The 27,501-nt window shown below is 46.0% G+C and overlaps 1 protein-coding gene across 1 annotated transcript in view; it reads left to right on the top strand.

The window, feature by feature from the left end:
* Nucleotides 1-9,671: 9,671 nt before the first annotated feature.
* SCTR (secretin receptor) overlaps nt 9,672-27,501 on the top strand; it is a 64,950-nt gene continuing 47,120 nt past the window's right edge. The window contains exons 1-2 of the mRNA XM_082465987.1: nt 9,672-9,810; nt 22,235-22,340. Of these exons, the coding sequence (XP_082322113.1) occupies nt 9,760-9,810; nt 22,235-22,340 (157 nt within the window). The 5' untranslated portion in view covers nt 9,672-9,759. The remainder of the gene's footprint in view (nt 9,811-22,234; nt 22,341-27,501) is intronic.

Raw genomic sequence — 27,501 nt, 5'->3', positions numbered from 1 at the left:
ATGGGTTCGATCCCTGGTCCAGGAATTAAGATCCTACATGCCACGTGGTGTGGCCAATAAATAAGTAAATAGTCAAAAAATATTTTTAAAAAAAAACTGCAAGCACTTACTATCTGTCACGATTTCTGTGGGACAGGAGTTCAGACAGGGCACAGCAGAGATGGCTTGTTTCTGCTCCATAATGTCTGGGGCTTCATTTGGAAGACCCGAAATCGGGGAGGTGAAGTTGTCGGAAGGCAGTTGACACTAAAGCTGCCAGCTGCAAGCGTAAACCAGGATCTTGCCCAAAATACCAACAAGTGGCCTGGACTTCACAATGTGGTTGCTGGGTTCACAGGGCAAGTATCCCAGGAGAGAACCAGGTTTAAGCTGTATTTCCTTTTTAAAATTTTTTTAAATTGAAGTATAGTTAATTTGCAATGTATTAGTTTCAAGTGTATAGCAAAGTAATTCGTATATATGTATACATCCTTTTTCAGATTCTTTTCCCTTATAGGTTATTTCAAGATATTGAGTAGAGTTCCCTGTGCTATATAGTAGGTCCTTGTTGGTTATCTATTTTATATAGAGTAGTGTGTATATGTTAATCCCAAACACTTAATTTATCTCCCAACCCCCCATTAGCTCCTTTGGTAACCATAATTTTGTTTTCTATGTCTGTGGGTCTATTTCTGTTTTGTAAATAAGTTCATTTGTATCATTTTTTTAGATTCCACATATAAGTGAAATCATATGATATTTGTCTTTGTCTGACTTATGTCACTTAGTATGATCATATCTAGGTCCATCTGAGTTGCTGCAAATGGCATTATGTCATTCTTTTTTATGGCTGAGTAGTATTCCATTGTGTGTGTGTGTGTCTGTGTGTGTATCACATCTTTTTATTTTTTTTTAATTTTTAAAATTTATTTATTTATTTATTTTTGGCTGAGTTGGGTCTTTGTTGCTGAGTGCAGGCATTCTCTAGTTGCGCTGAGTGGGGGCTACTCTTCGTTGTGGTGTGCGGGCTTCTCATTGCGGTGGCTTCTCTTGTTGCAGAGCACGGGCTCTAGGCAAGCAGGCTTCAGTAGTTGTGGCACATGGGCTCAGTAGTTGTGGCGCACGGGCTTAGTTGCTCCACGGCATGTGGGATCTTCCCGGACCAGGGCTCGAACCCGTGTCCCCTGCATTAGCAGGCAGATTCTTAACCACTGTGCCACCAGGGAAGTCCCACCAAATGCATCTTAATTAGTATCGCTAGATAATTTAATTGCACTGGATTATTTTCAACCTCATGCAATGCTGAAAGATTGGTATTATTTTCCCTACTTTACAGATGAGGAAATCGAGGCTTAAAGGGCTAAAGTAACTTGCCCAGGGTCACAGTAATTGATGACGAAGTTAGGAACTGAATCCAAGTTTGTCTGCTGCCAACCTTCTTTTCTGTGTGCCAAGTCAAACCGCCTTAGTAGGCAGAAACGCGGGGAGCCTCCGGGAGGCCAGCGTGCACCTGACCTTCCTTTGCTCCGTCCAGTGAAGATAAGGCCTGGACAGCACTAGCAACACTGTCTTTCAGATGTGGTTTTATTTGCTCTCTTTTATCTGATCCGTTTTAATGCTAATATTTCATACAAATGTTTAAAAGGATGCTGACAAATGGAGGAGGGAAGTTAGAGAGGTCAAGTAAAATCTGCTTTCCTGAAAAAGCCAGCCCCCATGCCACAGTAACCAGTGAGCCCGAGCCCTAAAACCTCATGCAGACGTCAGCGTGCACCTTTGCACTTCAGCACTGAATAGGAAAGCATGCCGGCCCCATCATTTACGGCTCATCAATAATACATTAGCTTGAGTCCCAGAGGAGCTCACACGCAGGGGAGAACAGACCTTTTTGTTTGGTTTATTGAGTAGCTGAAGGGGCAGAGCAAGTTCAGTGAGGTTTCACTGGTGTAGTCGCTCAGGGGGCTTAGAGCTGGACCCCCAGGCCTGCTCCTCACCCCCCCACACCCCTCCCCTAGCACTCTCTTCGTCCCCCCGCCCCCAAACCAGCCCCTGCAGCTCAAGCATCACTGCCCTGGGAAGCTTCCATAGTGTATGCAGGGCTCTTTTTGTTACAAGTGACAGAAATGAATTCAAAAGTTAAAAAAATAAAAGTTTAAAAACTATCAGTCTGAGGGAACTCTCTTCAATGCCCTGTGATAATCCACAATGGAAAAGAATATGAAAAAGAATACATATCTATGTATAACTGATTCACTTTGCTGTACAGCAGAAATTAACACAACACTGTAAATCAACTATACTTCATTTAAAAATAAAATAAAGTAATAAAAATTATCTATCTATTTATCTACGTATCTATCTACCTACCTACCTATCTATCGAGGTGTCCGCCAGAGCTGCGTGCAGGTGCCAGAGGATGGCTCCTTTGTCCCTTGGGTCTCTCCATAACGTTGAAAGGCTGCCATCTTGCTACCAGCTTCTGCGTAATATGCCATCACGTAGGTTCTGTTGGTGCCACTCCTATTGGCCCTGCTTCAGCCGTGTGTCCATCGCTGAAGCAGTCACTGTGGTCAGTTGGTGGGGGCGACTCTCCTTGCCCAGGTCTGGGTCACATGCTCACGCCTGGGTTGCCGGTGGTGCAAGCCCCACCCAAGCCACGTGGTCTGCGAGTGGGGATGGCCAAGGGAGCTCCTTGTAGCAGAAGAAGAGGGAATGGCGGTTGGCCAGACACAACCAACACACGCCTAGGAGGTTGAACCTTGTAAAATCATCACTATCCAAATGTAATTTATCCACAAAAATGATGAGTGACATGACAGCCTAATACATTAACCCTCAAGGCTTAGTCTGGTCCTTTAGTATGTATATGCTCCCATAGAATTTATCCCAGTTTATGATACCCACCATACATTCTGCAGTTGCTTACTTCAGCCAACCAATAGGTTTGTTAAATGTGTGGTTGTGCAAACTTCTGAAGTCTTGACCACCAGCCTCAGTCATCCTTCCCGGCCTCCTGGGAGGGGGGTGCAATCACAGCACCATGGGCTTCGTGCAGGCAATTTCCCCAGGCCTCTGTTGGTGTGGCACAGCACCTGGAACAGAGTAGCTGCTCAGTAAATAAGCACTGAGTGGATGTGCTTAGTTAAGTTCTCTAACAAGTGTTTATCGCTATTGACAACAGGCCAAAAAAAAAAAAAAATATATATATATATATATATCTCCTAATTTCTTGTTGAAGTAGTTAAAAATAAATCTCCAGCCAATCACGTGACCCCTCTCTACAAAACAAAGAAAAGAATGAATCAGTTTTATTATTGAGTGACCATTAATAACCAGACTCTGATGCATATCACTGGCAATCCCATGGCAAAGACAAAGTCTTACCCTTTTATAAAGCCAGACAGATACAATCCACAGCACACATGCTAATTGTCTTTACCAAAGGAAAAATAAAACTTCTCCTATCTTTTTGACAAGCAGGAAATTACAACTTGGAGCCAAGTGCTTGGGCTAAACTCCCACAGTATTAGGAAGACAGGGCACCATCCTCCTTGACATTCACATTGCAAAGAGATGGTTCCAAGACCTTCATGAAAGACATTCCTGGGTTGCAAAACTGGCAAGAGGCTATTGAGCTTTTATAAACATTTACATACATCTCGAAGAGACAAATGGGATTTATAAGTTTTCTAGAGGAAATGTTGAAAGAAAAGGGAGAGAAGAAAAGCTCTCTTTCCCTTTTGATGCCAGGGAATTGTTTATATTTCATTTTGGTAGGGGGTGGGGATTTGCATTGTAGGGGAGGAGAAATCTTATTCCCTCTCCCCTCCCAGGTTCAATGGCTGAAGCCTGTGAGAGTCAATCTGATAAAAGACAGATTAACAAGAGAAAAAAACAGTTTTAATTACCCACTTATGCACGGACTTTCACAAGGAAACCAGAGTCCAGGAGGCAGCCAGATGATTGAGGTTTATTTATTATTTTTAAAAATATTTATTTATTTATTTGGCTGTGCCGGGTCTTAGTTGTGGCATGTGGGATCTAGTTCCTTGACCAGGGATCGAACTCCGGTCCCCTGCTTTGGGAGCGCGGAGTCTTCACCACTGGGCACCAGGGAAGTCCCCAGATGATTGAGGTTTATATACCGTCTTAGGCTAAACAAAAGGAAAAGTGGTTTCGGGGCTTCTGGGTGGGGAGGTGAGCTAGGAAGGAGGGGTGGCTGGATGGTGAATGAGGTTTGTCTCGCTGTGCAGGTAAGACTCTCTCAGGTGATAAGACTCGTCTTCAGGAGTAGCTCTCTTCCTGCTAGAGACTTCTTATAAATGGAAATTTCCTTTACAAAAGGGCCCCTTTGTGCTTTACTTTTGGGCAGTTCTGGGGAGGTGAAGAGCTGGTTCTCAATTCCCTTTAGCTCAAAAGAATCCTTATGCCAAAGTGGCACATTTGGGGTGATGTTCTGGTGCCCTTCAGTATTTAGCCTTACATTCTGCCTTACAGGGGTGATAAGAATATCTGTATGAAACAGTTAGGGAACAAGTTACCCTGGAACCAAATACGGGATCTCCCATCCTCAGGGTAACTTTAAAAATTTTTTTTCATTGAAGTATAGTTGATTTACAATGTTGTGTTAGTTGCAGGTGTACAGCAAACTGATTCAGATATATAATATATAGATAGATAGATATTCTTTTTAGATTCTTTTCCATCAGAGGTTATTACAAAATATTGAGTATAGTTCCCATGCTATACAGTAGGTCCTTGTTGTTTATCTATTTTATATATAGTAGTTTGTATCTGCTAATCCCAAACTCCTAATTTATCCTTCCTCCACCCCCTTTCCCCTTCGGTAAACTTATGTTGTTTTCTATGTCTGTAGGTCTGTTTCTGTTTTGTAAATAAGTTCACTTGTATCATATTTTAGATTCCACATATAAATGATATCATACGGTATTTGTCTTTCTCTTTCTGACTTACTTCACTTAGTATGATAATGTCTAGGTCCATCCATGTTGCTGCAAATGGCATTATTTCATTCTTTTTTTATGGCTGAGTAGTATTCCATTGTTTATATATACCACATCTTCTTTATCCATTCCTCTGTCGATGGACACTGAGGTTGCTTCCACGTCTTGGCTGCTGTAAATAGTGCTGCTATGAACATTGGGGTGCATATATCTTTTCGAATTAGAGTTTCAGGGTAACTTTTAAGTTATTGTTGTGAGAACATGACTTCTAGGGTTTGAGGTGGTCATGACTTAGGTTTATATGCCCCACTCCACCTCTGCAGTGTAACTTGGAGAAAGGGATAGAACTGAAGACCTAGAAAATCATCAAAATCAAAGAGACGCCCCTCTCTGTCGCTCATAGGGGTTATAATGAATTTAGAGGGTGGACATACAGTTTCTTTCCACATCCCACCTAGCAGTACTTAGGGTCTCACGTGCCCCTCCAGGATCTGCCTACTCTCCCATCACGAGGCGGCATCTATCCTGCCTCGCGCTGAACCGGGGCGGCTTCTGTGATTGTCTAGACGACAGAAAGCAGCGGAAGCAGCACTGCATGACCTCTGCGGCTGCGTCATAAATGACGGTACACTGTCCACCTGCTCTCTCTTGGGACAAGCACCTTGGGGATCAAGAGCCACGATGTGAGAAGCCCAGGCAGGGGACTTCCCCGGTGGTCCAGTGGTTAGGACTCTGGGCTTCCAATGCAAGGGCCGCAGGATCGATCCCTTGTCGGGGAACTAAGATCCCACATGCCACACAGTGTGGTCAAAAATACATAAATAAATAATAAATAAAAGATAAGTTAAAAAAAAAAAAGCCCAGGCACCCTGAAGCTGCCTGACGCTGGGACCATGTGGAGGGAGCACGCAGAGATCCACGCAGAGGTAGAGGGGGACACCGAGGAACCCCATCCACTCCAGCCCCAGCCATCCAAGCAAGCATGTCTTACGGTGACTCTGACTGCGACCACGTGAGACACACCGAACCAGAACTGCCTGCCGACCCCAGTTAGTCCCCAGGACTTCGAAAGGATAGTAAATCATTGCTCTGATTTTCCATCACTAGATTCAGGTGTAAGGGGTATAAGCGTGATGGAGACAACTCAGGGCTGGGAATCAAAAGACCAGCGTTTCAATACAGACAGTCCTGTGTGGTCTGGACCTCTGGCCCCATCCACTTTGGCTTTTTCATCTGTTAAATGGGTACAATGATATATCCAAGTGGGGTTATTCTCCTTTTGCCTCATCCCTACCTTCTCCACGCAGGAGGTTAAACTCTGTGGACAGTTTCTTCCCCCTCTGTCTGCCTTGTTTCTGGCTTTGGGTTGGGTCCAGCCGATGGAAGACATCGCCAGGAGATTCCACGGGCAGAAGAGAGGTCAGGGTATTTATCCCAACCTGACCCCTTGCCAGACCACAGTTGTGACAGGGGCTGCATTCCCAAGGGCAGCTCTTGCCAGCTTCGGGGGACACTGCTTTCTCTCTTTGCTCCTTGTTAAAGGAAGATTATTCTGCCTCTTGTTAAAACGGTAAGGAAGCCTTTACTCAAGAGTATTATAATAGCCAGGACAGGGAAGCAACCTAAATGTCCATAGACAGAGGAATGGATAAAGAAGATGTGGTATATATACACAATGGCATATTACTCAGCCATAAAAAGGAATGAAATAATGCCATTTGCAGCAGCATGGATGGACCTAGAGATTGTCATACTAAGTGAAGTTAAGTCCGACAGAGAAAGACAAATACCATATGATATTGCTTATATGCGGAATCTAAAAAAAGGGTACAAATGAACTTATTTGCAAAACAGAAGTAGAGTCACGGCTGTAGAAAACAAACATCCAGATTACCAGGGGATAAGGGGAGGGAGGGATATATTGGGAAGTTGGGATTGACTTATACACACTACTATATATAAAATAGATAACTAATAAGAACCTACTGTATAGCAAAAGGAACTCTACTCAATATTCTGTAATGACCTATATGGGTAACAAGTCTAAAAAAGAGTGGATATATGTATACGTATAACATTCACTTTGCTGTATGTACAGCAGAAACTAACACAACATTGTAAGTCAACTATACTCCAATAAAAATTAATTTAAAAAAAGACTGTTACAACAGAGGTATTGCAATAGGGTAGAGAGCTGGGGCTCAACTTCAAATACAACAAGAACAAATGGGGATTCGTAGCCAGGGAGCGGGGTGAGGGCGGCAGTGTATGGAAGACTACTAAGAGGAGACGTCAAGGCAGGGAGCCTTCCTGCTAAACTGAGTGAACAGCCTTCTTGCTGAAGGCAGGGCAGGATGAGACATCAAAGGTGGGGGACGGGGAGCTTGACCAGACATCAAGCGGGGAGGATTCCCAGTAACCGACGGCCGGAGTCTTGTTGAGGCTGGGCGTGCACGCCAAAGACAGACGGGGCCAAGGTCAGAGCCTAGTCAAGAAGAGGCTCAGAGGAGCCCGACCACAGTGTGGTCAAGGAGAGAGTCTCTGTCGCCCGTCAGGCCCACTGCTGCTGACCCCTGGCACCTCACGTCCCCTCTTGGTTCCCTTGGTCCTGCCCACACCTCTGCACGGTGTCCTTTCATTAAACTCTTCAATGAAACCATGTGAGCCATGGGGTCTCCCTCTCCTGCAGCCGCTGATCGCTGGTCCTACCGACCCCCAGAGTTGTTTCGAGGATCAAATGAGAAGCTGCAGGCAAAAGAACTTTGGAAACCCTGAGGGTAAGGAAGTCATCTTCACGACTGAGAGAAATCCTAGCGCCCCGCGAAGGATGCAGGGCCGGGGCTTTGGGCTCAGTCCTGGGCTGTGTTACTGGGGCAAGTGTTTATCTTCCCCAAGCCTCCAGTTCCCATCCTATTCATCAAAGAAAGTGAATGCCTCTCATTGAGTCTTGGAGGACTGGCTACGGTAACACACCCCAAATTATTAAAAGACTCCCTAGCACATGGCGGGTATTAAATACGTGATTAGTTCCCTACCTTCTCCCTTCCACTCCTATTCTGAAACTGTTTTCTCAGGCAGGTTTTACAAAGCCACTGACTGCATCCACGGCTTCCCACAGAGCATTTCAGATCTTTTTCTCAATACCCTGAGAGACAGAGCATCCTATTTAAGGAAGAATGGCTTGCCACAGGCCAGAAATTGATTGAATTGCCCAGAACAAATGTCCTTTTGCTTTTTCACTGGAGATCACGAGGTTCCGGTATAGAGCACAGATTGCATTTTGTATTGTTTCCTTTTTTTGTCTTTCCATCGAAAAAGCAATACACACAGTGGTTACAGAAACTATTCAAGTAACACGAAAGTCTATACAGTAAGAATGGCGCGTCTTTAACTCATGCACTTTCTAATGCACGTTTATGACGTCAGGGTTTAAGGAAACCCAGTTGATAACTTTTTTTCCAGTCTGAATCTTGAACCACTTGAGAAATACGATTAAGACAGATGGGGCCCAATATCACTTTTATTAGTGATAACGTTGGTCTTGGAGAATATGGCTTATACTTGCGGGCAAGTGGGTTTGTCACTGATACTGGTGGAGAATGTGGCTTATCCTTGTGGGCTGGAATGAGATGAAAACCACCACCGGCCACTGACCACACTGGATCAAGGCAGTCAGAACCTTGACCTCCAATGACAGCCTGGCCCAGGGCAATCCAGTTATGGGCTCTCTGCTAGTGGGAGCGCTGTGCGTGCGCGTGCGTGTGCGCACGGGCGCAGAACCTCAGGCCAATCCTTATCCCAAATGCGTCAATCACGCAGAGCTCGCCTCACCTCCACGTGTTCGGGAGCAGGTGAGGGGAGGGGGGAATTCAATGAGCTGACGGACTTTAAGTGCCTGAGAGAAAGATCTAGATAGGAGAGACACGAGGAAAGGGAATGGGCACCAGGGCAGAAGAAAAAAAACTTGGGTCTACAAAAGCCATTTGAAGATGCCTTGTACCTAGAGGCTAAAAGCCAGCCTCCAGGACATCTGAGGCCTCAGACTCAGGATGAGCGGCTGCTGGGCACACCTGCCTGATGCTGAAGTAGCCTCCCGGGGACACCAGGAAGCACAAAGCCCCCAGCACAGCCCCAAACGCCTGGGTACACCGGGTGGCCTTCCTCCGTCTCACCTGATCATCAAAGGCTTCTCAGTGTGATGGGTGTGCAACTTTCTGGAATGAGCGTGTGTAACTAATCAGAAAGAAAAATAAAGCGAAAATCGGAAATAGAGTAGCTGCCCTCCAGAATAGATGCCATAGCGACTTCCCAAGCGCCCGCTGTGTCACAGGGCACTCGCCCCACCTTCTTTCACCGGAAGGTAGGTGGGTTTTATTAGACGTGTTGTTCCGGAGAACAGAGGCTCTAAAAGGCGGCGCACGCTGCGCGGCGGCGGCGGCGGCGGCGGGGGGGCTGACCCGGGCTTTGGGGAGGGCCCTTTCCGTCCGTGGGGGTGTGGCGGCGGGGCAGGCCGAGCCCGTGGGAGCCACTGCGGCCGCGCCCTCCTTCTGCCTCTTCCGCCGCCGACCTCCGCGCGGGCCCCCAGCCAGCCGCGGTGGGCGGAGGAGCGCACGCCGCGCCGCGTCCTTATCAACCGGCCGGGCGGCGTGGCTCGCGGCCACCTGGTCCGAGGAGGCGAAGTCCCGGGTGGGGCCATGGCTCCCCGGGGCGCGGCGGCCGGCCAGGGTCCGAGAGGAGGCGGGGAGCGCTGAGCCCGGAACGGGCGGTGCGCGCGGGCCGGCGGCCGTCGGGGCGCCCAGGGAGCGCACGCGGCACCATGCGCGCCCTCCTGCCGCCGCTGCTGCTGCTCGCCTGCGCCGCGCACGCCGTGAGTACGCGCGCCTCCGCGGGTCCCGCGCGGGGTGGGGGGATGGGGGCCCCCAGATCTTCCGCTGGGGAGTGGGAGCCCTTCCTCCGCATGCGTCCCCCACAGCTACGATCTCTCTCCGCTCCTCTCCGGAGGGCCCGCTCCTCCAAAACACCATCGGCGTGAGCGCGGGCGCAGGCAGCGCCGAGATAACCCCGTTGCCCTCCAGCCCACCCCTTTTCCCCGGCTGCGCCTCCGGGGCCCTCCTAGGCGGGGCTCTGGAGCCGCCCCTGGCCGTGCGTTTTGTGTGCCGGGCGCTTTGCCTGCGTTTATTGCCGTGAAAACTCATCATCGCCTTTCGAGGTTGATGTTTTCACCCTCACTTTGCGGACAAGGAAAGCGAGACTTGGAAAGACCAAAAATCTTGCCCCGAGAAAAGACAACTGGAACCCAATCCGTCTGCTCCAAAGCCTTGACATTTGCACACACACCGGGCTGCGGATGGGAAGACCTCCGAAAGCTTTGGCCGCAGCCGCTGCTGGTTCCGTGATGGGACCGGGTCTGCAGCTCTCCCCCTCGCCTCTCCTGTGGGTTTGGCTCCCCAGTGTCTGTGTCTGGGGACTCCTGGGAGCAGCTGGTCTCCCCAAACCAGGCCCAGGGAGGAGCTGGCCGAGAAAAGAGAAGGCAGCAGAGTGGGTGGCGTGTTTTTCTTTCTTTCTCAGAAACTCCAGGGAATCCGGGCCTCTCCCTGTGGGATTTGTGAATGGGAGAGTGGCTGCACCCAGACTGGCTGGCTGGAAGCGAGGGTGGGGGGTTGGGAAGTGGGCGCACAGATTCCAGAACCACTCTTTCCCACCAGCCCTCCAAACTGGCCCCCGGGGCCTCTGTCGCAAGAAACTTCCCAGGGAAAGCACTTGGGAACCTAATTCTGAGTCTGCAGTCTCTGTCCTGGGCAAGTCCTTCCTGGCGTCCAGTGACCTCGCCTTCCTATAGTCCTGTCCTGTTTGACTGCAAGAATGACCTGCTTCCCGAGCTGACGGGAGTGTTGGCACGCAGGAGGGGCGGCTCTGTGGCATCCAGGGTGGGCTTTGGGGCTCTGTTCCCAGCTCGCTTGTAACTTGGAGCCTCTTGTCCTAGGGCTGGAGTTGGAAGGTGCTAGGGCAACAGCACCCGCTCGTTAGTCTGAGCTCCCACTTTGGGGAAACGCCACCTGAGATGGTGGGGACAGTTCGAAGCCCGGTGCAGCCTCCAGGTGTGTTGTTATTCGGTGCCCAGAACTGGGAGGCAGCCGCTCCCTCTTGGTGATCCTCCCAGCCTCCTTTTTAAGTATCTGCAGTAACTCTGCGGTTATCAGAAGAAATCGACAGGTAGCTGGGCTTCAGGACTGAGGTTCAAACTACATTTTAATCTCAAGGGGACCCCGGTGTTATCTCAGAAATAAACAGAGGGGAAAGGAGAGCCTCCCCTTGGTTCAAGTCTTCTGTGTGCCTTGGAAGGATGCTTATTATGCCCTGGTCCAGTTACCTCCTTTTACAGGGGAGCAAACTGAGACCCCCAGAGAGCAGGGATCTGCTCCACATCAGCTGGTTTGTGGCAGCGCTGAGACTGGAGCCCAGAGCTCTGTCCGGGACGCCCCTTGTCTTCACGTGCATTTTCATCCACTCCTGTACCGCTTTGTGTTTTTCGAGGTGGATTCCTGTGTGTAAGTCTTGGTTCTCTGGTGATTTTATGGGCTTATCCAGACCTGAGGTTCACACTTCTTGGCAGAGAACTCCTTCAACAAATAGGAGTGGAACTGACCTACCTCGGTTGGAGTATTTCCCAGCCTATGAAACCCTGCTTTTTTTTTCCTGTTTGTTTGAGGCGTCAGACATTCGATTTTGAAATTGAAGGCGCATTCAAACAATTCTTTATTCATTTCGTGCTCCCTCTTGAGGGAAATCATAGGCATCTTTCTAACTGCGGGGGGCAGTCACTAAGGCCAAATGCTTATTACTGTCCCCTCCCCCGCCTTTCCATACAGGGTGATGTCGGGAGGGTCCCTTGCCAGTGGACTAACAAGTGCTGATGGCTGATGGGGCAGGTTTCTGAGACCTGGGTAGGAAACCCTGGCCACAGCTCGCCTGTCCCCACCCGTGCCTTTCATGAGGACTTCTACCTGGAACACTATTGTCATTATTTACCAGCACATCTGTCCTCCCCAATATGTTCATTTCGAGCTTGAGCCTTGAGACTTAGTCTCGCTCATCCTGTGTCCCTAGAGCCTGTCCCAGCGTAAGGGGGAGTCAGAGTGTGTGTGGGCTGAATGAACGCATGAGTGAGTGAATGAAATGATGGTGCTATCCATAGTGGCTGTCCTTAGCTGGGACAGTTTCATATAGCAACAGGTAGTGAAGCATGACATCTTGAAAGCAATCGTTGCTTACAAAACTGTACATAAATGTGTCAGGAAAGGAGGAGGAGTCACTCAGGGGAGGGCTTTTTAATCCAGGGCATCTGGCAAGCTGCCCATCCGAGAACCTGAGTTAAGCGGGGTGCAGGGCTGCTTTTTCCTTCAAGCAGGGTTTCTTAACTTTGACGCGGTAATTCTGGATATTAAACCTGGGCTTTTCACAAGGGGTGCTGGGAAGAGAGCTAGGCCCTCCCCTGGCACGGGAGGGAACCAGGGGGTGGAGACAGGGGGTGGGGCGGAGGCGGTGCTGTCTTGTGCCCTGTGCGCTGTCCAGCAGCGTCCCCGGACTCTAGCCACCAGAAGCCAGTACCACCTCTCCAAGTTGTTCCAACACAAAGTGTCTCCAGACATTGCCAGATGTCCTCGGGGAGCAGGCAGGGCAAAACTGCCCTGGTTGAGAACCACTGTCTTAAATGTTATGTTTCAGCGGAAATGCGTGAACAGGATTCACAATAGGTGTCACTGGATGTTGGATTCAGGGTAGTGGGGTTGGTGACAGGGAATCTGAGCCGGAGGACAGAAGCAGGTGTACCCGATGGAGAGCCATTTCCAGACAAGAAGACTTCTGCAGGGCATGGGTTCCTTGGGCTTCTCCACCCTCCCTTCCCACTACCCCCCCCCCCCTCATTCCTTCTCAGTTGACGGCTCAGAAACACAGAAACTCCAAGGATAGGGTCTGGCACACATGGTGGTCCCCACCCCTCTCTGGGCTGCATCTGGACCCAGAGGCTGACAAGCTCTGCGGCAGCTGGGTGAGCAGAGTTTTAGGAAGGCCTGCAAAGGTCACAGGAGGATCTGGCTACTGCAGCCTCTTAGAGGAAAGTCACTGGGAATTTTGGACAATATTCTGAGGAAGTATTTGTGGGTTTCTTTTTGAGTGTTTACTGTCCCTAAATTAACGTGACTGATGACGATGATGGTGAAGATGGTGTCCCTAAATTAACGTGACTGATGACGATGATGGTGAAGATGGTGAAGGCTTCTCTTACTGAGCATTTACTTCACACCAGGTACTCTGCTCAGTCCTTCTGGCACTGTCTGATTTACTTCTCACACCAACAATCAGTATCCTCCCTGTGCACATGAAACAGAGGCTCAGAGAGAGGTGAAGCCATTGGTCAAGGTCACCCAGCTGGACACGGTGGCGTGAGGACCCAAACCCAGCTGTTCGTAGCCAGCATGTGCGTCTGCTCCCAAAGAGAGGCCGCTCTGGTTTCTGGTGCCCAAGGCGCTGTCGTGAAATTCTCTCCCAAACCGCAAAATGACACTAATTTCAGTTTAATCACTTCGTAAAACATAAACAAAATACTGGATTACACACAGCATTTTATTGAGGGGCCAGAGATGAGCTTGGGGTCACGAAGTCCAGCAGGAGGTGCGCTTCCCACACTGTTTAGGGAAGTTCTCCAGGCTTTGGCACCCCCTTTAGGAGATGCTATAGCGTTCCCCTCCCTCTGTCCCGTCCCCAGTATTCCCCGCATGCCAGGGATGGGCAGAGCTTTCTTCCTGGCACCCCTTGTTGAAAGTGCAGACTTAATAACCAGGATTGGAGCTCTGCCCACAGAGCAGCCCCTGCAGTGGCCCCTGGTTTGGTGCCTGCACCCCTGCCCTTAGCAAGCTGAGGTTTCTCACCACTGACCTTGGCTCGGGCTCTGGAACAACCTGCAGCCCAAGGCAAGCCCCACAACACTCAGATCCTATCTGCTTGCTTACATGACAAACAGAGGGCTGCCCAGCATTCGAGAGGACACGAGAAAACAGGGATCTCCTGGGACCCACCCAGTTTCAACAGGCCGTGTCTAACAGAGTCCAAGGGGCCTCTGGGGAAGGGACCTCCCCGGTGCATCATGTCCTGCCCGTCGTGCTGCCAGGATTCCTGAGTTTTCCAGACTTCTCCAGAATCCCTGCGTGCCCCGCATCAGTTCCCTTTACCTTGACTCCCAGAGGCTCCCCCTGGTGTCTTCTCAGATTTCTGACCTCACCACCTCCTCTTTCATTTTCAGCAGACCGGGTCTATCTCCCATTTCCTGAGAGTCAGGGAAAGAACTTCCTCTGAGCAACATCTTGCCCTCACAGATATGTCTGAATGGTACCCTCCTGTGCCCTTCCTCCTGCCCTTCCTTCACAAGGGCTGCCATAACAGAGCACCACAGACTGCGGGCCTTAAACAGTGAACGTTTATCTTCTCATAGTTCTGGAGGCTGGAAGTCCCAGATCTAGGGCCAGCATGGTCGTGTTCTGGGGAGCCCTCCCTCTCCAGACGGCTTGCAGACGACTGCCTTATCCTCACATGGCTTTTCCTCTGAGCGGGCACAGAGAGAGAGTGAGCCCTCTGGTGTCTCTTCTCATAAGGACACTAACCTATCAGATCTGGGCCCCACCCCCTTAGACCTCATTTGACCTTAATTACCTCCTTATGGGCCCGTCTCCAAACAGAGCCACACCCGGGGTTAGGGCACCAATGTATTCGTTGGGGGACACAGATATCCTGTCCACAACACATCCAGGCGGAACAGAGGCTCTGCTCCGGCCCACGGCCATCCCTGCACCCGTGCTCCCACCCCCGCCCCCACCACGCTCAGTGACTTGTGTCCTGAGCCGACACAGAGGCAGCCCAGTCCTCACTGTCCTCCTCTTGACTGGCTTTTTCCATCAGCTGCTCAACCTTCCCAAGCCTGGTGGCACAGGGTCCTCCCCCTGCACTCTGGGCCTTCTGGCCACAGTTCCATCTCTGACTTCTTACGGCCAGCGTCGTCTTAGAAGAAGCGTCCACGACCCCTGCCTCCACCTCTGCCCATTTCTCAGCCAGCCGCACCCTGGCTCCCACCCGCCACCCACGGGCTTCAGTCACCAGTGCCTGTGTTGCCACATTCATTAGACAGGGTGAGGTCTTTGGTCTACCCGGGAATCATGTGACTGATGAGAGGGGCTGGACGTTAATGAATAACGAGATCAAGGCAGCAGGCACACACCCAGACTGTCCTGGTCAAACTGGGCAGGACACCCGTGGGACCCCAGCCTCTTGGAAGCATTCCGTGCCAGGACACCCTGTCCCTTTCCCCGCCTTGGCTCCTACCTTTCGCTGTTCCCACCACGCCTCTCCAGAGGTTCCTCCTCTCGCATGGTCCCTCCAGTGGCTGGGCCCCTCCTCTCGCGTGGCTCCTCCTCTCGCGTGGCTCCTCCTCTCGCGTGGCTGGCTCCTCTCGCGTGGCTGGCTCCTCCTCGCGCAAGGTCCCTCCTCTGGCGTGGTCCTTTCTTACGCTATTATTCCCAGCCTGTGCGGGTTGTTCCCCGAGGCTGTCTCTGGCCCTTGGTCTTCTGGGTCTGCTCCCTCTTACCGTGAGAGCTTCTTTGGCCGTCTTACCGCGTCACAAACCCAGTCTTGCTCAACCAAACTTCTCTCACCTCAGCTCCCAGGCCTACATCTCGTTTCCTTATTTTCCCTGTTCTTGGAGCTGTCGAGGCACCCAGAGCAGACGCATCATGGGAGCCACGCCGGCCCTGCCCTCAGCCGGCCCTCAGGCCCCCGCCGGCTCCGTCACGTCCGTCCGCATCCTCTCCGCTCTGTGGGATGACTTCTCGGGTGCAGCCGCCTCCCGGGGGCCCCTGCCGCTGCTGGTGGTCCATCGTGACCTGGCGGCTGCCTTCCCCTCGCGCTCCCGCCTCGGGCCACTCTGACTCCTTGGAGCCGGTGAGCTCCGGGAGCAGGACCCGCGTCCGTTCGCCTTTGATTGCGGGGCGTCCTGGGGGCCCAGTAAGTGTTTGATGACGTTTTGTGCTTCGAATTGGTTGTAAGATTGAGTTCCTTCTTTTTCTTTCTCATGCTATAAACTAGTATTTCTCTTGTTTCCCCCTTGAAGCTATTCCTTTCCAGTCTCAATGTTGGCAGGTGAGTAATTATATTGTAAAGTGTGATGAGCAAAGTGAGGCGTTTCTTCACCTCCTTCAGAATTCAACAGGTTTTCATTGTATCTCCTCCCAGATTTTACCTTTTCGGATTTAAGAGTCCAAAATAGCTCACAGAACCCTCTCTTGACATCTTTCCTCTCTTATGTTGGGGTCTGTCTCGTTATTTTCTCTCTCTGCAGGTTGGACTTTTCTATCCCCAAATTATTAATTAATTTCATAATTAAGTGAATAAGAGCTTTTTTACTCCTTCAGAGGTTCAAAAATTTACTTCCTCCGTGTGCTTTCTTAGGAAGTTACTAGAGAACATGCTTCTGTAAAACAAGGAAGAAGAGTAAAGAAAAAGGGAGTCCAGGAAATGGAACTCTGGCCGGGGGAGCGGGGAGAGGCCCCCAAAACCACAGGCCGGTGTTGGGAAGAGGAAGGAGGTCTGTGGGAGGGAGGGCTCGGGGTGGGGGGGGGGGGAAACGAATAGGACTGTTTTTTTTTTTTTAACATCTTTATTGGAGTATAATTGCATTACAATGGTGTGTTAGTTTCTGCTGTATAACAAAGTGAATCAGCTGTACATATACATATATCCCCATGTCTCCTCCCTCTTGTATCTCCCTCCCACCCTCCCGATCCCACCCCTCTAGGTGGTCACAAAGCACCGAGCTGATCTCCCTGTGCTATGCGGCTGCTTCCCACTAGCTATCTGTTTTACATTTGGTAGTGTATATATGTCCACGCCACTCTCTCACTTTGTCCCAGCTTACCCTTCCCCCTCCCCGTATCCTCAAGTCCATTCTCTAGTAGGTCTGTGTCTTTATTCCCGTCTTACCCCTAGGTTCTTCATGACCTTTTTTTCTTTTTCTTAGATTCCATATACATGTGTTAGCATACTGTATTTGTTTTTCTCTTTCTGACTTACTTCACTCTGTATGACAGACTCTGGGTCCATCCACCTCACTACAAATAACTCAATTTCGTTTCTTTTTATGGCTGAGTAATATTCCATTGTATATATGTGCCACATCTTCTTTATCCATTCATTTGTTGATGGACACTTAGGTTGCTTCCATGTCCTGGCTATTGTAAATAGAGCTGCAATGAACATTATGGTACATGACTCTTTTTGAATTATGGTTTTCTCAGGGTATATGCCCAGTAGTGGGATTGCTGGGTCGTATGGCAGCTCTATTTTTAGTTTTTTAGGGAACCTCCATAGTGTTCTCCATAGTGGCTGTATCAATTTACATTCCCACCAACAGTGCAAGAGGGTTCCCTTTTCTCCACACCCTCTCCAGCATTTATTGTTTGTAGATTTTTTGATGATGGCCATTCTGACTGGTGTGAGATGATATCTCATTGTAGTTGTGATTTGCATTTCTCTAATGATTAGTGATGTTGAGCATCCTTTCATGTGTTTGCTGGCAATCTGTATATCTTCTTTGGAGAAATGTCTGTTTAGGTCTTCTGCCCATTTTTGGATTGGGTTGTTTGTTTGTTTTTTTTTTTTGAAGAATTAGTTGAGAATGACTGGGGTTAGTTTATTTATTTATTTATTTATGGCTGCATTGGGTCTTCGTTTCTGTGCGAGGGCTTTCTCTAGTTGCAGCAAGCGGGGGCCAGTCTTCATCGCGGTGCGCGGGCCTCTCACTGTCGTGGCCTCTCTTGTTGCGGAGAACAGGCTCCAGACGCGCAGGCTCAGTAGCTGTGGCTCACGGGCTTAGTTGCTCCGCGGCATGTGGGATCTTCCCAGACCAGGGCTCGAACCCGTGTCCCTGCATTGGCAGGCAGATTCTCAACCACTGCGCCACCAGGGAAGCCCCTGTTTTTTTGATATTGAGCTGCATGAGCTGCTTGTAAATTTTGGAGATTAATCCTTTGTCAGTTGCTTCATTTGCAAATATTTTCTCCCATTCTGAGGGTTGTCTTTTCGTCTTGTTTATGGTTTCCTTTGCTGTGCAAAAGCTTTTGAGTTTCATTAGGTCCCATTTGTTTATTTTTGTTTTTATTTCCATTTCTCTAGGAGTAGGTCAAAAAGGATCTTACTGTGATTTATGTCATAGAATGTTCTGCCTATGTTTTCCCCTAAGAGACAAACTTGATTTTTAAAAACTGTTTAAAGGGAACTTTTCAGTACTAATAGCTCTTGTTTTGAGGAAAATGTTATATAAATTTTAGCAATACTTTCACCTTCACTTGTTTCTTCTTCTGTGAATTTTAAGTAAAATTATATTTAATACTTTTTTTTAAAGGGGGTGAACTATAGAGGATAGTTGTTTTTCTTCTTCATCTTTTTTTTTCTTTTTTGTCTTAAAAATTTTTTTTTGGCCCCTTGTATTGGCAGCGTGGAGTCTTAACCACTAGACCGCCAGGGAAGCCCCAGTTTATTCAATTTTAATGGAAGGATAAGGGTAAAAGAAATGTGGGATGATCCATTTTGTACCCACTAAGATGGATATTTTTAACACAGAATAACAAAGGTTGATGAGGACGTAGAGAAATTAGAACTCTATGCATTGATGGCGGGAAGGTAAAATGGGGCAGCTGCTGTGGAAAACAGTGTGGTGGTTTCTTAAAAAAGTAAACACAGAATTACCATATGATCCACACATTTTGCTTCTGGGTATGTACCCAGAAGAATCAAAGCAGGGACTCGAAAAGATATTTGTACACCTCTGTTCCTGGCTGCATTATTCACAGTAGCCAAGAGATGGAAACAACCCAGCGATGAATGGATGAACAAAGTGCGGCCTGTCCATACAATGGAATAGTATTCATCCTTAAAAAGGAATGAAATTCTGATAGATGCTACAATGTGGACGTGAAATGAGCCAGACACAAAAGAGCAGATATTGCACGACTCCATTTATATGAAGTACCTAGAACAGACACATGCATAGAATCAGAAAGTAGAATAGAGGTTACCAGGGGCTGCAGGAAGGGTAACGGATAGTTACTGTTTAATCGGTACAGAGCTTCTGTTGGGCCAGTTGAAAAGTCCTGGAGATGGATAGGGGTGAGCATTGTACAACTCTGTACACTAAACCACGGTTAAAATGGTAAATATTATGTATATTTTACTACAACTTAAGAAAAAGAAATGTAGAATGAAAAAGTTAAACTGTCTTCTGATGTTTATTTTTCCATAGTCCCAGGGAAAAACACAAAGGAAGTTAAATTTTTCTTGGAGGGATTCTCATTGTAGGTGTTCCCTCATTCCTCATCTTGTTCCATCGCTCTCAAGACCCTCTTTGCTTCAGCGCCCCTTTCTTCATTTCCAGCAATGCACATGGCCACCCACTTTCGGGAAACGTCACTCCTACCCAGTCAGCTGTGCTGTGTAACAGTCACAAAAACTCAGTGGCACATAGCAATGCATGTTTACTTCTTTCTTAGTGTTTGCAAGTGAGCTGGGGTTTGACTGACCCGCTATGATACTGATGTTGATCCAGTCAAGATGCAAAACAAGTCTGCAACCCTGAGGACCCTTCACGGTGCCCTGTTAGAGTCACACCTCCCTCCCTCCCACCCTCACCCTCCCTTCACTCCTGACAACCACTAATAGGGTCTCCATTTCTATAGATATAATTTTGCTGTTTCAAGAATGTTATATAAATGATGTGGAATCTAAAAAAAAATGATACAAATGAACGTATTTACAAAACAGAGTCACAGACATAGAGTACAAACTTATGGTTACCAAAGGGGGAAGGGGGTGGAGGGATAAATTAAGTGTTTGGGATTAACATATACACACTACTCTATATAAAATAGATAACCAACAAGGACCTACTGTACAGCACAGGGAACTCTACTCAGTACTCTGTAATAACCTGTATGGGGAAAGAATATGAAAAAGAATGGATGCACGTATAACTGAATCACTTTCCTCTACACCTGAAACTAACACAAAGGTTGTAAATCAACTATACCCCAATATAAAATAATTAAATTTAAAAAAGAATGTTATATAAATGGAATCATACAGTATGTAACCGTTTGGGATTGGCTTTTTTCATTCAGCATATTTCTCTGGATATTCATTTAAGTTGGTCCATGTATTACTACTTTGTTCCTTTTAATTGCTGAGTAGAATTTCATAGTATGGATGTACCATAGTTTGTTTAACCATTTACCCATTGAAAGGCATCTAGACTGTTATAGTTTTGGGCTGTTAGGAATAAAGCTGCTACAAATAGTAGTGTACAGGTTTTATTGTGAATATAAGTTTTCACTTCTCCAGGGTAAATGCCCAAGAGTGCAATGGCTGGGTCATATGATAGTTGCATGTTTAGCTTTTCTTAAGACACTGTCAACCTGTTTTCCAGAGTGGTTGCCTCATTTTACAGTGCCACCAGCAATGTGTCCGTGACCTAGTTTCACCACAACCTTGCTAGCATTGTCGTCATTTTTTATGTTAGATATTCTGATAAGCATGTAGTGATACCCCATTACGATTTCAATTTGCATTTACAAATTGCAAATTATTAGCATTTAATAGCTAATAGCTATAATGTTGAACATTATATATTTAATAGTTAATAGCTAATAATGTTGAACATCTTTTCATGTGCTTATTTGCCATCTGTGTGTCTTCTCTGAAATGTCTTTTCATGCATTTTGCCTATGTTCTAAATAGATTTTATTTTTTTGGCCGTGTTGGGTCTTCATTGCTGCGTGCGGACTTTCTCTAGTTGTGGTGAGCAGGGGCTACTCTTCTTTGCGGTGCATAGGTTTCTCATTGCGGTGGCTTCTCTTGTTGTGGAGCACAGGCTCTAGGTGTGCGGGCTTCAGTAGCTGCAGCACACGGGCTCAGTAGTTGTGGCTTACAGGCTCCAGAGCACAGGCTCAGTAGTTGTGGCTTGTGGGCTCTAGGGCACACAGGCTTCAGTAGTTGTGGCGCATGGGCTTAGTTGCTCCGCGGTATGTGGGATCTTCCTGGACCAGGGATCGAACCTGCTTCCCCTGTACTGGCAGGCGGATTCTTAACCACTGCGCCACCAGGGAAGTCCCTAAATAGATTTTTTAATTTGTTTACTATTGAGTTTTGAATGTTCTCTGTCTGTTCTAGATATTAGTTCTAATTTGCAGATTGCAAATATCGTCTCCTCATCTGTAGCTTGCCTTTTCATCCTCTTAACATGGTTTTTCTTGGAGCAAAAGTTTTAAATTTTGGTGAAGTCTGATTTATCAGTTTTTCTTTTTATGGATCGTGCTTTTGGTATCAAGTATAAGAAATCTTTGCCTGGCCCTACATCTTGAAGATTTTCTATGTTTTTTCTAAAAGTTTTAGTTTAATGTTTTGCGCTCAAGTCCATTATCATTTTGAGGTAATTTTTGTACAAGGTATGAGTCTTAGTTCAAGGTTCATTTTGTTATCTGTAGCTGTCCAGTCGCTTTAACACCGTTGCCTATTCTTCTACTAATACCATGCTGTTTTGATTACTGTAGCTATACAGCGAGTCTTTAAACTAGCTGAACTGATTCCTCCCACTTATTTTTTTAAATTAATATAATTTATTTTGTTGAGAGGATTTAGGTTTACAGAAAAATTCTGCAGAAAGTACAAAGAATGACCATATACCCCCTCAACCCTTCCTCTCCAGTGTCTCCTATTACTAATGTCTTGCATAAAAGTGGTGCATTTGTTACAATCGTTGAGCTAATATTGATACGTTAACCAAAGTCTCTAGTTTACATTGCTTTTTTTACAAGTCTTTTTTATTGAAGTATAGTTGCTGTACGATACTGTATAGGCTATAGGTGTACAATTAGGGATTCACAATTTTTAAAGGTTATGCTCCATTTATAGTTATTGTAAAATATGGGCTCTGTTCCCCGTGTTGTACAACGTATCCTTGTAACTTATTTTATACCTAGCAGTTTGTACCTCTTACTGCCCTGCCCCTAGCTTGCCCCCCTTCCCTCTCCCTGCTGGTAACCACTAGTTTGTTGTCTGTATCTGTGAGCATGCTCTTTTTTTGTTATATTCACTGGTTTGTCTTCCTCGTTTTGAGTCTCCATTGTCTGGCCCTGCCCTGCGTACTAGACTCAGCTTCATGGCAGTGACGAGCATTCTTGGCTTTGGGCTTGCAGGTGGGAGCCCTCCCTCGGCTGTGCGCTGTGCTGCAGGTGCTGCGGGAAGAGCGGGACCAGTGTCTGCAGGGACTCGCCGAGGAGAGGACCAGGCACCCGGCCCCAGGTACGTGCACACCTGGGCCCACTCTGGGATGTGTGTTGCGTCCAGGTCCACTGGGTTGGGGGCAGGTAGGGGCTGGAGCAGCTGCGTCCTTTCAGAGATTAAGCTGAGGGGAAGGGCCTGGAGTGACCCTGGTGACCAGTCTATACACACCCAGAGAAACCACATCATCGCTTGTCTTTGGTTCTCTGAGTTTGTGGTTACAGCCAGGGTTTTTGAACCATTAGCTTCTGCATGATGACTTCACCAAGGTAAGCGTTTGGTGAGAGTTACTTATCAAGGCGGTGTACTTCTCACCCATTCTCTCACTTCTACTGCTAGTTTGATGGGAGAGGCAGCGTGGGGTCTGGAAAACTTGGAGTCCATTGCTGGCTGACCCTCACTGGCTGTGTGAACACGGACAAATTATTTAACCTTCCGAGTCTCCCTTTACTGATCTATAAAACGCAGGTGATAAAGTCTACATCAGAATTATAAAGATATATGAGATAAAGTATGTTAATACAGGTGTTTCTTAAATATTATTAATTTAAATATTTGTTATTATTAGTCAGGACTGTAAATATTATTAATTTGATATTTACATGTTAATTTTATTTCTATTCCCTTCCTTCACTTATCTGCTTTGCTTTCACTCATCTAAGGGCAGGGAGGGATGTGGCATTAAGAGAAGAATCCTTTACAGATAGACAAAGACTTGTACAGGCAAGGTCTTAGCAGCACGGGTTACAGTAGCCAACAGGTGGAAACAACCCAAGTGTCTGTCAGCTGATGAATGGGTAAAGAAGATGTGATCTGTACGTACAACAGAACAGTATTCAGTCTTAAAAAGGAATGAAGTACTGATACATACTACCACGTGGATAAATTTTAAAAAACGTGAAGTGAAAGAAGTCTGTTGTAAGAGGCCATGTGTTATATGATTCTACTTGTATGAGATGTCCAGATTAGACAGATTCATAGAGACAGAAGTTAGATTCGTGGTTGTCAGGGGCTCAGGGGACAGGGCTGGGGAGTAACTGTGTAGGAACTGCCTTTTGGTGGTGGTGAAATGTCTACAACTGGATAGAGGTGCCGGTCACACAACACTGTGAATGTACTAAATGCCACTGATTGTACACTTTAAAATGGCTAATGGTTCATTTTATGTGATGTGAATTTCTTTTTAATAGACTTTATTTTTTAGAGCAGTTCCCTGCAGAGTGGAGCGGAAAGTACAGAGCGTTCCCACATACTCTCTGCTACTCCCTCCCACCCAAACACACAGCCTCCCTCACCGTTAGCATCCTGCACCAGGTGCTACCTTTGTTACAGCTGATGAACCTACACACCATCGTCACCCAGAGTCCACAGTTTACATTAGGGGTCACCCGTAGTGTTCATATTCAGTGGGCTTTGAAAAATGTATGATTGCACGTATCCACGATTATACCACCGTACAGAGTAGTCTCTCTGGCCTGAGAACCCTCTGTGCTCCACCGATGCAGCCTTCTCTCTCCTCTAACCCCTGGCAACCACTGATCCTTTTACTCTCGCCATAGTTTTGCCTTTTCCAGAAAGTCATATAGTTGGAATCATGCAGTGTGTAATCTTTTCAGGTTGGTTTCTTTCACTTGGTAATATACATTTAAGGTTTTTCTCATGTCTTTTCATGGCTTGGGAGCTCATTTCTTCTTTGAGCTGAAGAATATTCCACCGTCTGGATGTGCCACAGTTTATCCATTCTCCTACTGAAAGACATCTTGGTTGCTTCCAAGTTTTGGCAATTCTAAATCAAGTTGTTCTGTGCAGACATAAGTTTTCAATTCATTTGGATAAATACCAAAGAGAATGGTTGCTAGATCGTATGGTGAGAGCATGTTCAGTTTTGTAAGAAGCTGCCAAACTGTCTTCCAAGTGGCTGCACCATTTTAATTTCCCACCAGCAGTGAATGAGGGTTCCTGTAGCTCCACATCCTTGACAACATTTGATGTTGTCAGTGTTTTGCTTTGTTTTTTTAATTGTAGTAAAATACATGTAACATAAATTTCACTGTCTTAACCGTTTTTATTTCTTTTTCTTCCAGTTTTATTGAGATATAGTTGACATACAGCAGTGTATAAGTTTAAGGTGCACAGCATAATGATTTGACTTACATACATCATGAAGTGACTGTCACAAGAAGTTTAGTGAACACCATCATCTCTTATAGATGCAGGGTTAAAGAAATAGAAAAAATGGTGTGACGAGAACTCTTGAGATTGCTCTCTTAACAACTTTCACATATAACACACAGCAGTGGTAACTGTATTTATCATGCTGCACATCACATCCCTAGTTCTTATTTATCTTATAACTGGAAGTTTGTACCTTTTGACTACCTTCCTGCAATTCCCCCCAGCCCGGCCTCTGGTACCCACAAATCTGATCTCTTTGTCTATGAATTTGTTTGTTCGTTTTCGAAGTATAATGGACCTACAACGCTATGTTAGTTTCTGATACAGAACATAGTAATTTAATATTTCTATACATTTCAAAATGATCACCAAGACAAGTCTAGTTATGATGTGTCACCATACAAAGATATTACATAGTTATTAACTGTATTCCCCACTCTGTACATTTCATACCGGTGACTCATTTATTTTGCAGCTGGAACTTTGTATCTCTTAATATCCCTCACCTATTTCTTTCCTCCCCCACCCTGCCTCCCTCTGGCAACCACCTGTTTGTTCTCTGTAATGTGTTTCTTTTTAGTTATGTTTGTTCATTTGTTTTATAGATTCCACATCTATAAAATCATAGAAATCATAGTGAAATCGTATAGTATTTGTCTTTGTCTGACTTATTTCACTTATCATAATACCCTCTGGGTCCATGCATATTGTCACAACTGGCAAGATTTCATTCTTTTTTATGACTGAGTAATATTCAGTTGTGTATATATGTACCACGTCTTCTTTATCTGTTCATTCATCTGTTGATGGGCACTTGGGTTGCTTCTGTATCTTGACTATTGTAAATAATACAATGAACATAGGGGTGCATGTATCTTTTCTAATTAGTGTTTTTGTTTTCTTTGGATAAATAGCCAGGAGTGGAATTGTTGGATCATATGGTAGTTCTATTTTTTAAGTTTTTGAGGACTTTCCATAGTTTCTCCCCAGTGGCTGAAGCAATTTATATTCCCACCAACAGTGCACGAGGGTTCCCTTTTCTCCACACCCTCATCAACACTTGTTATTTCTTGTCTTTTTGATAATAGTCATTCTGACAGGTGTGAGGTGATATCTTGTGGTGGTTTTGATTTGTGTTTCCCTGATGATCAGTGATGTTGAGCATCTTTTCATGTGCCTGTTGGCCATCTGTATGTCTTCTTTGAAGAAATGTAGTTTAAAAAAACATGTAAATTTCATCAACTTAACCATTTCTCAGTGTACAGTACAGTTATGTTAAGTTCACATTGCTGTGCACCCAATCTCCGAAACCTTTTATCTTGCAAAACTGGAGCACTATACCCATTAAACAACAACTCTTTTCCTCTCTTCCATTATCCCCTGGGAACCATCATTCTACTTTCTGTTTCTATGGATTGAATGGTTCTAGGTACCACAAATAACTGGAATCATACAGTATTTGTCTTTTTGTGATTGGCTTATGGTATCTCATTGAGGTTTTGATCTGCATTTACATGATGATTAGTGATGTTGAGCATATTTTCCTGTGTTTCTTGGCCATTATATGTCTTCTTTAAAGAAACGTCCTTTCAAGTCCTTTGACCATTTTTAAATAGGGTTGTTTGGTTTTTTGTTATTGAGTTGTAGTTCTTTATATATTCTGGATATTAACCCTTTATCAGATATATGATTTGCAAATAATTTCTGTCGTTCTCTAGGTTGCCTTTTCATTCTGTTGATTGTGTCGTTTGATGTACAAGTTTTTAAGTTTGATGTGTAACCTAATATATCTAATTTTACTTTTGTTGTCAGTTCTTTTGGTGTCATATCCAAGAAAGCATTGCCAAATCCAATCTCATGAAACTTCCTCTAAGAATTTTATAGTTTTAGCTCTTACATTTAGGTCCTTGGTCCAGTTTTGAGTTAATTCTTATGTGTGGTATAAGGTAAAGTTCCATCTTCATTCTTTTGCACATGGACATTCAGTTTTCCCAGCACCATTTGTTGAAAGACTGTCCTTTTCCCATTGAATGGTCTTGGCACCTTGGTAAAAAATCACTTGACCATATATGTGAAAGTTTATTTGGGGGCTCTCTTTCCTATTCCATTGGTCTATATGTCTGTCTTTATGCCAGTACCACACTGTTTTGATTACTGTAGATTTCAAATGGGTTTTGAAATCAGGAAGTATGAGATCTCCAAATTTGTTGTTTTTCAAGATGTTTTTAACTATTCCCAGGTCCTTTGAGATTCCATTAAGAATTTTAGGATGAATTTTTCTATTTCTGAAAATAATATTAAATAAATAAATATTAAATAAAATATTTCTGTCATTGGGATTATTATTTTTTTTTGGCTGTGCCATGCACTTGCGGGATCTCAGTTCCCTGACCAGGGATTGAACCTAGGCCATGGCAGTGAAAGCCCATAATCCTAACCACTAGGCCACCAGGGAACTCCCTGTCATTGGGATTTTGATACAGATTGCATTGAATCTGTAGATCACTTTGGGTACTATTGACATCTTAAAAATATTAAGTCATCCAAGCCATGAATACAGGATGTCTTTCCATTTATTTGTGTCTTTAATTTCTTTCAGCAGTGTTTGGTAGTTTTCAGTGTGCACGTCTTTCGCCTTGTTAGTTAGGTTTATTCATAAGTATTTTATTCTTTTTAATGCTATTGTGAATGGATTTGTTTCATAATTTCCTTTGTAGGTTGTTCCTCACTAGTGTATAGGAATGCAACTAATTTTTGTGTGTTGATTTTATATCTACCCTGTCACTTTGGTGAGCCCATTTGAGGCCTCATTAGGGTTTTCTACATATAAGATCACATCGTTTGCAAACAGAGATAATTTTACTTCTTTCCTCCAATTTGGACACCTTTTATTTATTTTTCTTGCCTACTTGCTATACGCTAGGGCTTCCAGTACTATGCTGAATACAAGTGGCAAAAGTGGGTGTCCTTGTCTTGTTCCTGATCTTATAGAAAAAGCTTTCAGGCT

Source organism: Balaenoptera physalus (genome assembly GCF_965194825.1).
Source record: "Balaenoptera physalus genome assembly, chromosome: 6".
NCBI classification, from domain to species: Eukaryota; Metazoa; Chordata; class Mammalia; order Artiodactyla; family Balaenopteridae; genus Balaenoptera; species Balaenoptera physalus.
The sequence above is the reverse complement of the archived record's forward strand: the minus strand, read 5'-3'. Positions and strand labels throughout refer to the sequence as shown.